Source organism: Eurytemora carolleeae, unplaced genomic scaffold (genome assembly GCF_000591075.1).
Source record: "Eurytemora carolleeae unplaced genomic scaffold, Eaff_2.0 scaffold1167, whole genome shotgun sequence".
NCBI lineage: Eukaryota > Metazoa > Arthropoda > Copepoda > Calanoida > Temoridae > Eurytemora > Eurytemora carolleeae.
The window spans coordinates 21,530-34,959 of NW_019397104.1; the positions used below are offsets into that span (position 1 = coordinate 21,530).

Sequence of the window (13,430 nt, forward strand, 5' to 3'; positions counted from 1 at the left end):
TTTACTCATGATAGACTTTAGAACTCATCTTTACTCCGTGTATACATTGGAGCAGGACTTATCTTTACTTTGGGTATACTAAGTTGTAGGACTAGGACTCATCTTTACTCCGGGTATACTTGGAGCAGGACTCATCTTTACTCTGGGTATGCTTTGGAGCAGGACTCATCTTTACTCCGGGTATACTTGGAGCAGGACTTATCTTTACTCTGGGTGTACTAAGTTGTAGGACTAGGACTCATCTTTACTCCGGGTATACTTGAAGCAGGACTCATCTTTACTCCGGGTGTACTAAGTTGTAGGACTAGGACTCATCTTTACTCCGGGTATACTTTGGAGCAGAAATCATCTTTACTCCGGGTATACTTGCGAGCAGGACTAATCTTTACTCCGGGTATACTTTGGAGCAGGACTCATCTTTACTCCGGGTATACTTTGGAGCAGAAATCATCTTTACTCCGGGTATACTTTGGAGCAGGACTAATCTTTACTCCGGGTATACTTTGGAGCAGGACTCATCTTTACTCCGGGTATACTTTGGAGCAGGACTTATCTTTTCTCTGGGTGTACTAAGTTGTAGGACTAGGACTCATCTTTACTCCGGGTTTACTTTGGAGCAGGACTCATATTTAATCCGGGTATACTTTGGAGCAGGACTCATCTTTACTCCGGGTATACTTTGGAGCAGGACTCATCTTTACTCCGGGTATATATAGTAGCAGGACTCATCTTTGCTCCGGGTATACTAAGAAGCAGGAATCATCTTTACTCCAGGTATGTATATTGGTAGGACTGGTTATACTTAGCAACAGGAATCATCTTTTTTATTGGTATACTTATTACTTATCTAATAGGACTTATCTTTTCTCCAAATTTATTTAAGCAGTGACACTCTAATCTAAAGTCTTTTGTCCTGTTTTAACAAGTAAAATTATGTATTACTCTTTTTGTTAAGGTTTGAATCCCTAGATACCAGCTTTGTTTGAACCATACTGTGGAAAGCACACACAGGGACCAAATGCAGTCCTAGGACTTCTCCAACAAGCAGATCTATGCACTGGCAGCGAGATTTTTTTTGACAATCTTTTCATCAGGAAGTCATATTGAATTCTTAATCATAACACTCTCCTGAGTTTTTAATGCAAAATATATCTGAACTTTTCTCTTAGAATTTTAAATATTAATATGATTAATATCAGTCTTGACCCGGCATTCAACCTGTTAGCAACCAGCTCTGTCCTCCCTGCCTAGTTTGGCCACAAACCTGTGTTGGCCCCCAAATCAGCTGAAATGTTGGGAACGACCACTCTACCTGGTCAACCTGTTTCAACTTAACAAATACACATGGGTTCAATACAGCGGGTCCTGGCTCTATACCAGGAATTTGTGAAGGCCGGTGAATCTGTGGAGCTGAGGTTATGGTCTAGAGGAAATGTAATGCTATATCTTGTAATGTAATGTAAACCTGTTTAAATCTTTAAATGGATTAGCATAAAATAAATATTTAGATCTAAAAAAAAATGATTTTTTAAAAGTTTTCCTTTGCTGGAAAAGCTGTCAAGCATGAAACTGGCAGGAACAGGAACAGTGAGACAAAATAGATTGAATAGGGTACCTGTTAAGAATAAATCTGATTTAGAAAAGAAGAATGTTCCAAGGGGAACAATGGATGTGGTCTATAAAGATGATGTTGCTTTAGTTGGATGGAAAGACAGTAAAGCAGTATATTGTGCCAGTAACCAGTTCAAGGGAACATCACAATCTTCCTGTTCAAGATACAACCCTGCAGAAGTATGTCGATATTTAGATCCCAGAGTGTATCCAAGCATATAATTAAGGAATGGGAGGAGTAGATAGAACTATTCTCTTTGGATACAATAGATAAGATGGTTGCAGGATACAGACCAAAGTATCGCATCAAGAAGTGGTGGTGGCCTGTATATGCTTGGGGTATAGCTGTACAAGGTTGAAGATTGAGATGTAAGACAACCAAATCCCAGCAACCTTACTTCCAGTTTTTCCGTGAACTTACTGCTCAGTTGTTTGCTAAGTATGGTTCAGAATCTAAGGTTGGGCGGCCAGTTCAACCTCAGATGATACCAAGATCTATACAGGATCTAGATGGAGCAAATCATCTTCCTACTCACTCGAAACTACCAAAAAATAAAGTTATAAGGAGGAATTGTCGATACTGTATAATCATTGGCAAGAAAAACAGCAAAACCACGTTTTATTGTGTTAAATATGAGGTCCCATGCTTCACATTCCTGAATGCTACCATTTATCTTTATTTCTTATTCTAACCTTGTTTTTCAAGCTGGGTTTTAGTAAATTTTAAAATTTCAAAAGATTTCAAAATTAAAAAATTTATTAAACTTATTTGAAATTTAGCTGTTTAAAATGTTTATCACTTTTCTCTGTAGCATAATCTTACTGAAAAAAACATTAAAAACTTAATTCTTAATTATGAATACATACATGTATTAATGAATATATTCTAAGTTTTAAACTAAGCTTTAGTAAATTGTACAGTGCATTTGTAAATTTTTGAAAATATTTAGCATTTATGTATCTTTTTTAAACGTTATAGATGTTTTAAACTTTTCTCTGTTTTAGCTTTGTAAAAAAATCATTCAATTCTAATTTTTTAATATGAATAAATTGTTCAGTTTGGAAAATTTATTAGAAACTAAATTTATATTTTTTTAAAGAATTTGTGTACTGTTCCGAAGCGGTCGATTTTGTCAACTGAAAAATCCCATGTTGACGAAGCGGTCGATATTGCTGTGTCTTAATGTTACAAGTTAAAATAAAACAAAAACGAGATTGTTTTCTAAAACTTTAAATTATAATTTTCTGTATAGTTGGCGTGCATAGTTAAAGCTGTACTTGTTGCTTGAGAAAGGTCCTTTTTGTGACCTTGAAACTAAGCCGAGGAATTGGCCTTTGCATAGAGAGCAGATGGTTCAGATGGTATCTTGTCTCCAGGTCCAGCCCGGTGTACTGTAAAGGGAGTGTTCGTGAAAAATTAAATAAGGTATAGGCTAATATCGAATTGAATTCGATTTCGAACGCTAAAATTGTACTTCTAACAAAGTAACCTTTCCTGGTGCGATTTTGTAGCCTTGTTACTCCTGTAGTTTTAATTTTGCGTATTATATAAGAAAAACAAATATATCCGGTTACATATTAGAAATTATAAACAAATCAATAGCATTTCTATAGGAGGAGTTATGGAACTTAAAAATATAAAATTTCATTCAATTCTAATTTACAATAGTTTGACGTGAAACAGTCCACGATCTATAGTCCACCATACTTCTTCTTCCCCCTCCCCAACCCCCTTTAAATTTAAAACTGGATTGACCCCCACCTGCAGTTTTTAGGCCTTCAAGTTATACAACCACAGTTTTTGCGACATACTAGACATCACAGTACAAATCTTCAATGAAAATCCAATGGAATTATTTAAGCAGTAAGCATAAGGAATTTGAAGCTTTATTCAGGAACGAAGATAAAAAGTTAATTTTTGCACAACACTTTTAGACTAACTTGAGACCCAATGGTCGCCCAAGGTACTTGGTCGATTTTACAGGGAAACTAAATTTTCGCATTAAATATCAACCCACAGAATCTCAAAACCAAGCTAAGAACATTCCAGTGGTTCTCCCGAGATCTCTAATCAAAATTTGAGGCAAATCTGTCCAGGGGTTTCTTAGTTATGATCGGATAAACAAACAGAAAGACAAATATATATAAGATATGTTAAAGTTGTATATATATATTAATTTAAGAGTAAAGAGGTTGAATAACTGTGGCAAATGTAATGCTATATCTTGTAATGTAATGTAAAAGTAAGTGTAGATGAAAATATGATTATATGAATAGATTAAGCTGTAATGAATATATAAAAAGATGAAACAGTTTTCAGATTTATTAGTTATTGAATAGATAAATATGGAATTATTCGTTAATAAATAGATGAATTGGGTGATACTGATAATTAAAATGATATATGAATGCCTATTGATGAATAGATTCATGAATAAATTAATTAGTTTAAGAATAGATGAATTGGTTCATGAATAGATGAATAGGTTCATGAATAGATGAATTAGTTCATGAATAGAAAAATTAGTTCATGAGTTGATGAAATAGTTCATGAACAGATGAATTAGTTCATGAATAGATGAATTGGTTCATGAATATATAAATTGGTTCAGGAATAGATTAATAGGCTCATGAATAGATGAATTAGTTCATGAACAGATGAATTGGTTCATGCATAGATGAATAGGTTGACGAATAGTTGAATTGGTTCATGAATAGATGAATTGGTTCATGAATAGATGAATTGGTTCCTAAATAGATTAATTGGTTCCTAAATAGATTAATTGGATCATTAATAGATAAATAGGTTAATGAATGGATAAATAGCTTCATGAACAGATAAATAGGTTAATAAATGATAAATTGGTTTCAGGTATAGAATATTTAGTTTATAAATAGATGAATTGATTCATGAATAGATGAATTGGTTTATGAATAGATCAGTAGGTTCATGAATAGATGGATTGGTTCAAGAATATTAGTTCATTAATAGATGAATTAGTTCATGAATATATGAATTGGTTCATGAATAGATGAATTGGTTCACGAATAGATAAATAGGTTCACAAATAGATGAATAGGTTCTTGAACAGATGAATTGGTTCATGAATAGATGAACTGGTTTAGGAATAGATGAATTGGTTCATGAATAGATGAACTGGTTCAGGAATAGATGAATTGGTTCATAAATAAATGAATTGGTTCATGAATAGATAAATTGGTTCATGAATAGATGAACTGGTTCACGAATATATGAATTGCTTCATGAATAGATGAATAGATTATTGCACGGATCCTAGCAGCTGTAGATAAAAGAAAAGATTACGTAGGTCTATCACCTGCATTCAACTGGACACATATCTATTTATTTCAGGGGGAGAAAGTTCAAAACTGTGTTTATGTTTCAAATCTGACACTGTCCTGACCATAGAAAAAGATAGATTGCGTATAAGACGACATTTTTCATCTTGAAAGATATAAATGTACAGAGATGTTTTAAGATATTCCTATTATATAGATTAACTAGGTCGGTTGTGAACATTGGCTGTTCTTATGTCATTGAGTACTTGTTGTGTACATGGGTTCTGTAGAGAGAAATTTAAGTTAGTTTAGTCCTTCCCATGTCCTTCTTCAGTTTTCGTCAATATAATTTGATAGTTTGATATTCTCAAAATAAAATTCACTCCAGAGTGGTTTAATAATTATGAAATCCATTAAAACACCAAACCACCCCGCTTATCATTGAAGTCCACTTTGACCCCTAGAAGTATGAGTTCGCGGACTGTACAATTCTTGGTGATTTTGCGTATATAAGCTATCTATGTTTATTTATTTATCTATGGTCGTGACGGGTTAATCACATTTTAAGATAAAACATCTTAATAAAAAATGTTTAAATATTTTCTATTGTCAGGAAAATCATTACCTTCACTTAAAGGGACTGTAAAGAAAAAAATGAAAGGGGGTATAGGCTGAAAGCTCATCACTTTAGCTCTTGATCGCGACCCATGAAAGTTTTATCTGATGTTCCTGTCTCGAGAAATTGATATAAAACTGCGTTAAAATTATACGAAAGATCATATATGTAAAATTTAGAAAATCTTAAACTTACCCCTGCTTAGATTTTTTTTTGATTTTTCTGTCTGAAAAACTTAATTAATCATCTTAAATTAAAGGGCTACAATCTTTTTCATTTCTTAATTTCAATCTTTTTCATTGCTTAATATCAATCTTTTTCATTGCTTTATTTCATATCATTGAAATGTCCTCAACGCAGCATTTAAAATGAACAATAATATCTGGAAACAAATTATTTTTAATTTATATAATTTAATACATATAAGTAAAAAATAAAAAAAAATAGTTTCAGATTTACAAAATAAAACAGGGCAGATATTGTTAAATAAGTGACTAAATGAAATACAGGAATAACCAGAATACTCTGGAATAGGAAGTTAAATTGTTCACACTGCTGAAGAAGGACCATCAAGTTTCAAGTCAAAACACCTTTGGAATATATTAATATGCGCTCTACTGAATTATAATCTCAATTTTTTAGAAAAGGTCATCTAGGGAATTTTAAGTAAATCCATTTTTAAGAAATTGTAGAAATCAAGTGCATTTTCTGGTCTAAAAACAAATGTTTCTTTAGTTTCAAGACTTGATTATGTAGATTCTGTTTTTTGTGATATTTTTTTCATCATTAATGGCATGTTCACCAAATTTTATGAATTTTCTTTAAATTCATAAGACATGTTTTAGCAAAAAATCAAAGCCATAAGTGAACTGTATAGACTGTTTAAGTACTGCTTTTAAAAGGTTTTTTTTCAGTGGAATCCTTAAAAATCACATCAAAAAAGACTTTTTTCAGGCCGTATCTAGTCAGTCAAGCAGTTGACTTTGGACTTTGCTTTTTTCTGCAAATGTATTTTGACTGTTCAGGAAAAGTTACAAAATTTGGAGACCCTGTCATCAAAAGTTAAAAAAAAGAAGCATATGTCTTGAAACAAAGTTTACGTTTGATTTTAGACCTGTAAATGTAATTGATTTCAGACATATCTTTAAAATAGATTTGCAAAAAATTCCCTAGGTGAAATTATTTTTGAAAGTTGAGATTATAACTTAGAAGACTTAATATTAACATCTTCAGAAGAAACAGTTCAGGTGTTTTGACTTTAAACCTGATGGTCCATTTACAGCTTAAGATTTATGATACTGTTCGATTTCCAAAAAGGGGAGCTCCCCCCCCTGTAAGAACAAGAGAGTGGCGTGTGCCCTGGCCCCACCCCTCTCGGTTACGGCCCTGCATATTGTCGATTTAAATCTGTGAAATTAGTTGATTTAAAAATTTTCGTTGTTGAAGAATGAAATCAAGAAATATAAAAAAATTTAATTTCTAAACATTTATGTTTGATGTTTAATCTTATTGTATCATAATGAAGTCTTGACAACAAAAGTATGCAGACATTTTATTTTCTCTGTCGAAAAAGATCACTTTGCTGTGTTGGGTCCAGATGTGACACTCTTTGTAGGGTTTTGGCCAAGTCACGGGTTTTGGACCTTTCATCCCCATTATTTGCATACATTTTAATTCATTATTCTACCCAGCTAACACTATACTTTTCTCGATTTACATACATTTCATTCATTTCATTTAAGTCGCAACCCAGCTAAAGGGATATAAACAATGGTATTTTTTAAAAGATCTTGATTTTACTTAATTGATTTCGCAGATTTTGAAATTTTGAACTTTCTTATAAGTACATGCATGGATTCAAGGTATTAATGCAAGGAAAGTTATTTCAGAGGTGTACGCATTTTTTGTACTGTAGTGTACTGTGTTTGGGCGGAAAACTAAACCCCGATATTGTGAACCCCGATATACAAATAATAAACAGACAATTTTACTTTAAATCTTTTCTAAATCTAAGGGTACCATTATGAATTTAAAAAAGCATTTTTTTTAAAATGATGTCCTCATGGAACCATTTCACTTCTTTCGAACACTTTCAAGGTTTTAAAGGTTTATATCAAAAAGTGTTTTGTATTGGTTGGGGAGGGCTCTCAGGATATGATTGTCTTGCTCTTAGAAACGATAGGAGGGGGAGGGGTGTTTAGAANGGGAGCAGCTGCTCTTATGTTCCCACCTGTTGATTCCTCATATCTTAAATACTTAGGTTAGATATCATAGTTATACCCACTCTAATCTAGACATACAGAAATGGTCAAATTTCTGCGGAATTATCCGTACGACTTTTTGATCTCGTTTTTTCTCTCGAGTTTGAACAAACTTAACATCCAAAAGATTTTTGTTTTGTTGCATATTTGATACTTTATTTTACAATAAGAATGTAAAATTTCAATCTACGTAAGATCTACTGTAATTACAATTTTTATTGCAAATTTGTTTTTACTTAAGCTTGCATTCAGTTTTTTAGACTGCATAATATCCTTAAAATAAATTGATCTAAAGGAATTGAGTCGATCTTTACCACAAACTCTAATTTTAAGACTTAAGTTTTTTTGACATCAAAGTTTAACTTTTTATTACAACAACGTACGATTACATGACATACAACAGTAAACAAAAATGATAATCTTAAATCTTAAAAATTAAATGTACAGTTAAACGATCAGGAGGGGTCCCAGGGTTTAGGAGTTGCTCCCAGGGTTTAGGAGTAAAATGTAAAAAGGAATTGAGTCTTTGTCACAAACTTAAATTTTCTAATACCTAATGGCGCTGTTTATAGAAAAAATCTTCAAATTATTGAGATATCTGAGGAGACCTTCTAAAAGTGTAAGTCAATGATTAGATTCTTGAAATATTTATAAAATCTTGGGAAGATTTTTTAGAGAAAAGAAATTGTTTTCATTAACATGATGCAAGTTTTTTACATCAAAATGATTATGAATATGAGTACATTACATCAACACAGTTAACAAAAATAATAATCTTAAATATAAAATGTACAGCTAAACCCCTCTTAAAAACTATAAGGGAAAACTTTTGTAACATTTTTAAAAAGCAGCAAATTTGATTCCAAGGAACGTTATTGGAAATACAAATTTTATGGCAAGTGGTGTAATTAAAATTGATCAATTTTAGCAAAAATAGTTTATTTTCTGAACCATTTAACTTTTGAAAGACTTGTATGGAAATGTTTCTCTACGCGGCAAACGTGTAAGAGTCGCGAATTTACTCTGGATAGAATTCAAAATAGCCGCATTCTGTTAACTTTTTACTTAAAGTAACGTCATTAGATTCAATTTCATAAATACCACATATTTGATAAATACATGAATACCACATATTTGATAAATACATGAATACCACATATTTGATAAATACATAAATACCACATATTTGATAAATATATAAATACCACATTTTTGATAAATACATAAATACCACATATTTGATAAATACATGAATACCACATATTTGATAAATATACAAATACTTCATATTTGATAATTACATGAATACCACATATTTGATAAATACATAAACACCACATATTTGATAAATACATAAATACCACAAATTTGATTTGATAAATACTTATTTACCACATATTTGATACATATTTAAATACCACATATTTGATAAATATTTAAATACCACATATTTAATAAATACATAAATACCACATATTTGATAAATATATAAATACCACATATTTGATAAATACATAAATACCACATATTTGATAAATACATGAATACCACATATTTAATAAATACATGAATACCACATATATTTGATAAATATATAAATACCAAATATTTGATAAATACATAAATACCAGTAATTTGATAAATACATAAATAAAAATACATTTCAGGTTTTGGTAGACACGTAATACTCCGGGTTAGATACAGCTTGAACTCTTGGATCAGATTCGTCCATCTCCGGGTAGATGTCGGAGTACTGGACAGGATAGGATGGTCTTGGAACTGGATCAAGACTAGGAGAGATACAAGGTGCCAAACTAGATCTATTAGAGGTCTTTATGGAAGAAGGTGTGTTACATGTTGTGATAGGTATTGAGGGCTGTGAATTACCATCTTCTGTATCCTCAAGAACAACAATACTCGGACCTTGGGCCAATAGTGTAATCTTAGATCCTCCTAACTTTAAACCAGGTTCGGAGTAAGTTTCAAGACAACGATTTTCCGGGTTAAATGCTAGACAAGGCTTTGGCTCCAAGTTTGATTTTAGAGCTTCGGATCCAGGACAGTTGATGGATTCGGATCCAGAACAGTAGATGGATTCGGATCCAGGACAGTTGATGGATTCGGATCCAGGACAATTGACGGATTCGGATCCAGGACAAATGACGGATTCGGATCGATAGTTATAGCATTGGATTGGATCCCCAGGTAAACATTCGAACTTGGATCCGAACTGGTTTAAGGATTCAGAATGTGAACTCAGGAAGGGATTGGATCCTTTCTGTGAATCGGTGTTGATACAAGGTTCAGATCCAGGTCCAAATTGTGACGGTAAGTCAGCTCCAGGTACTCGGAAGGGTTCTACAGTATCAAGGTTGGTTTCAGGATATATCTTTTCAAGATTCTAAAAAATTAAAATATTGAAGCTTGCAAAAGAATTTTATTAAAGAAAAAAAAATTTGAATTTCCTGTATCATTTGTTAGTAATTATAGTGCACTGTAAAATGTTTTTTTTTGTATTCATGTGAGGGACTGGGTTACTCACAAAGAATTCAAGACTTCAGAGACGACTGTACGGAATTTATTCAACCTTTTTTTAACATTTATTTGTTTCTTATAGCTATAAACTTGTTTTCATTTCAAGAATGTATTTCAGGTAGAAATCATTAAATCATTGAATCAAAAGAGTTTTAAATCCTCATTTATAAAGTCTCATCCTTTTTGGGTAACCCTGAATAAACAGTGAAAAAAGAATACCACTTTATTTTATTTTTTTAATCTTTTTGTTTATTTGGAACTTCATGACATTTTAAAGTTTAATTATATTTTTCTAATCAGTTTGAAGACAAATTAAAAAAGCTGGCTGTATACATATTTACTTACTTATACTGTCTATTTTTTGTCTGTTGTTTTCTTTTAATAAACCATCTTTAGAATTCAATTTAACCATTGTTAAACTTTCTCGAAATAAACAATTAAGATAATAAATTAAAACTTTATTGAAGACGACATTTATTCCCGTTCTTTTTCGTATTAACCCTATTCCTGCTGGGGGGGGGGGTCAATTTGACCCCCCCTGTAGTTTTTTTTACATAACTCAAAAAGTATTGGTCTGAGGCTGTTGAAATTTTCTGACTTTTCCTACATACCCAAAGCCCTCCCTTTAGGCCTAAAACCGGGCTTTAATACTAACTGCCTGAGTCCTCAGGCACACTGCCTGAATGACTGTTTTTTCCTGTAACAAACTAAATCTTTGTTTTGACCCACTTCCACTTGTCAGATTTTGATCAAATTTAGCTTTTTGGAAAGCCTTTGACATAAGAAAACGAATTGCACAAGTTTTGCGAACAAAAAATAGCACATTTTTTGCAAACAACCTGTCAAAGGAAATTTGCACGTTTTTAGTTTTTCTTGATTAGAAATAAGGTTATTTAAAATTTTGCAAAAATTTTTGCATATTTAAAATGGCATGGTCAAGGGCTTTACAAAAATGTATAATTTATCATTTTTTGGACAAATTTTTTTTGCAAACATTTTTACTATATAACTGGATTTTGCGATAAAAAATTCAATTTTTGCAAATTTGCAATTTTTTTGCAGATTCTAAAAGTAGAGCACAAAAGCTTTCCCATAATGTATCATTTGTCATATTTGGACATCAAACATGGGATTTAGAGGGGGGGGGGGTCAAATTGACCCCCCCCCCAGCATATCCTGGTTTTCAAGTACCCCAGCAGAGATAGGGTTAAGCAAAACTCTGTTAAATATTGAAATGATAAACCAAAATATTAAAATAATGAACCTGTAATTGGATTCCATTGTTATCCTCTCCAAGTCCTTCCTCTTCTCCTTCTCCTAACCCACCAACAGCCAAGTCGCCGAGCTTTAGATAACTCTGAATAAGGATGAACCATTGTGAAACTTTAAACTACAAATGTTAACCATTATTTGGCTGGATTATTTCTGTTTAATAAACAGAGGTAGGCGATCATATCAATACAATGAAGACGACTTTTTTATATAATTATTTATTGTTAACAAGCTTTTTTCGAATTACAAGTTTACAAGAAATTTAAAGAGAAGCTTTTTTAATTGACAGGTTCTCTTTGTTTTCATGATTTTGAGTATCCATGCTGTTTAAAAACTTGATTTTTAAATCAAAATTAAAATCGAAAGTCGGCTTAAATATATATTGATATAATCGCCTATGAGGCTATGACAATTGATAATTGGTGTGAATGTATATTGATTATATTTATTATTATTAAAGACTTTTCAATACTCAAATATATTTTACTTTGAAATCAATTTTACTAAAATTTTACTTTTAGCGATGGGCAATAACTAGATTCTTTTTACAGAACTTTCAAAATATTTTTAGACTTTTAGAAGGTTTTACGATAATCTAAGAAGGATCCAACATTTAAAACTTTATTCTCTAGAAGTTTGCTTTTATCAAACATGCAAATTTGTTATCCTAGGGGAAAATATAAAGCAAAAGCGCACCCAACTTATCGTTTTAAAAACCCGAAAACAATAGTTTTAAAACGACCGTTTTGTGTATGTGTATGTCTGATAAAAGCAACCTTCTACAGAATAAAGTTATTAATGTTGGATCCTTCTCATGTCACGTCCCACCCCGGTGTACATTTTGAATATCCGAGCTGGGTCAACCTGGAGTCGACAAATCAAATAATTTTTGTTTCCAGTATAAGGAAGACGATTAATGTTTGAAGACGACATTTGTCTTTACAAAAATTTTATTTTCTGATTTTTAAATATTAAATCCTGACCTCAACAAGTCCTTCAGTTATTTCCTCATGAATCTTTTCAGTCAATTCTAAATAAGAGTTAAATAAATTTTGTCCTTAAAGGGACAGACCGGCTATGTAAGGTAGTTGAACTGAGTTTGAAGTGTTTTGGACAAATTATTTAGGATTGATTTGAGATATATAAAACGTTTTCTCGATGTATAATTACTGAGCTTGAGCGCAAAGTCGACGTTCAAAATCATGAATTAGGGTGGGTACGTTTTCAGAATCGGTTTTTTAATTATTAAATAACGACGATGAAAAAAATAGTAAAAATTCTATAGTAAACTAATTAAATGTTTAGGAACATATTTCTCAAAGGAAATTTGTCAATAAATCGAAGTTAGAATTAATTATTTCCTTTTTCATCATTATATTGAATTTCTTATTTTCTATGAATTTGCTCGCAGATTTCTTCAAATTCTTCAAATGTCGTCTTTTTAGAAAAAAATCAAGAAAATCTGCAGAATATCTTTGTGATGAAAGAGAGATTATAGAAACTAATAATTGAATAAGATTACTTATTTTCGATGATAAGAGTTAATTTTTATTTTCTTAACCTGTTCCTAAACAACCAATTAGTTTAATAAAAAAAACAATTCTGAAAACGCATCCAACCAAAAGTATGATTTTAACGTCGACTTTGCGCTCAAACTCAAGATTTACAGATATTTAAAATGCGTTATATGTCTCAAATAAATCCTAAAGAATTTGTCCACAACTGCATACTCAGCTTAACTACCTTACATAGCCGGTCTGTCCCTTAAAATTGTATGTAAAGGGAGTGTTTGCGAAATAAGATTATTGAGAAAGAAATTATGCGCGGGTTTTAAT

General features: G+C 31.7%; 1 protein-coding gene across 1 annotated transcript in view; it reads right to left on the reverse strand.

The window, feature by feature from the left end:
- Positions 1-9,451: 9,451 nt before the first annotated feature.
- Positions 9,452-13,430, reverse strand: part of LOC111711885 (mast/stem cell growth factor receptor Kit) — a 42,336-nt gene continuing 38,357 nt past the window's right edge. Inside the window, exons 27-28 of the mRNA XM_023486343.1 lie at positions 11,588-11,680; positions 9,452-10,189 (exon numbers count right to left, since the gene is read on the reverse strand). Coding sequence (XP_023342111.1) covers positions 9,452-10,189; positions 11,588-11,680 — 831 coding nt within the window. The remainder of the gene's footprint in view (positions 10,190-11,587; positions 11,681-13,430) is intronic.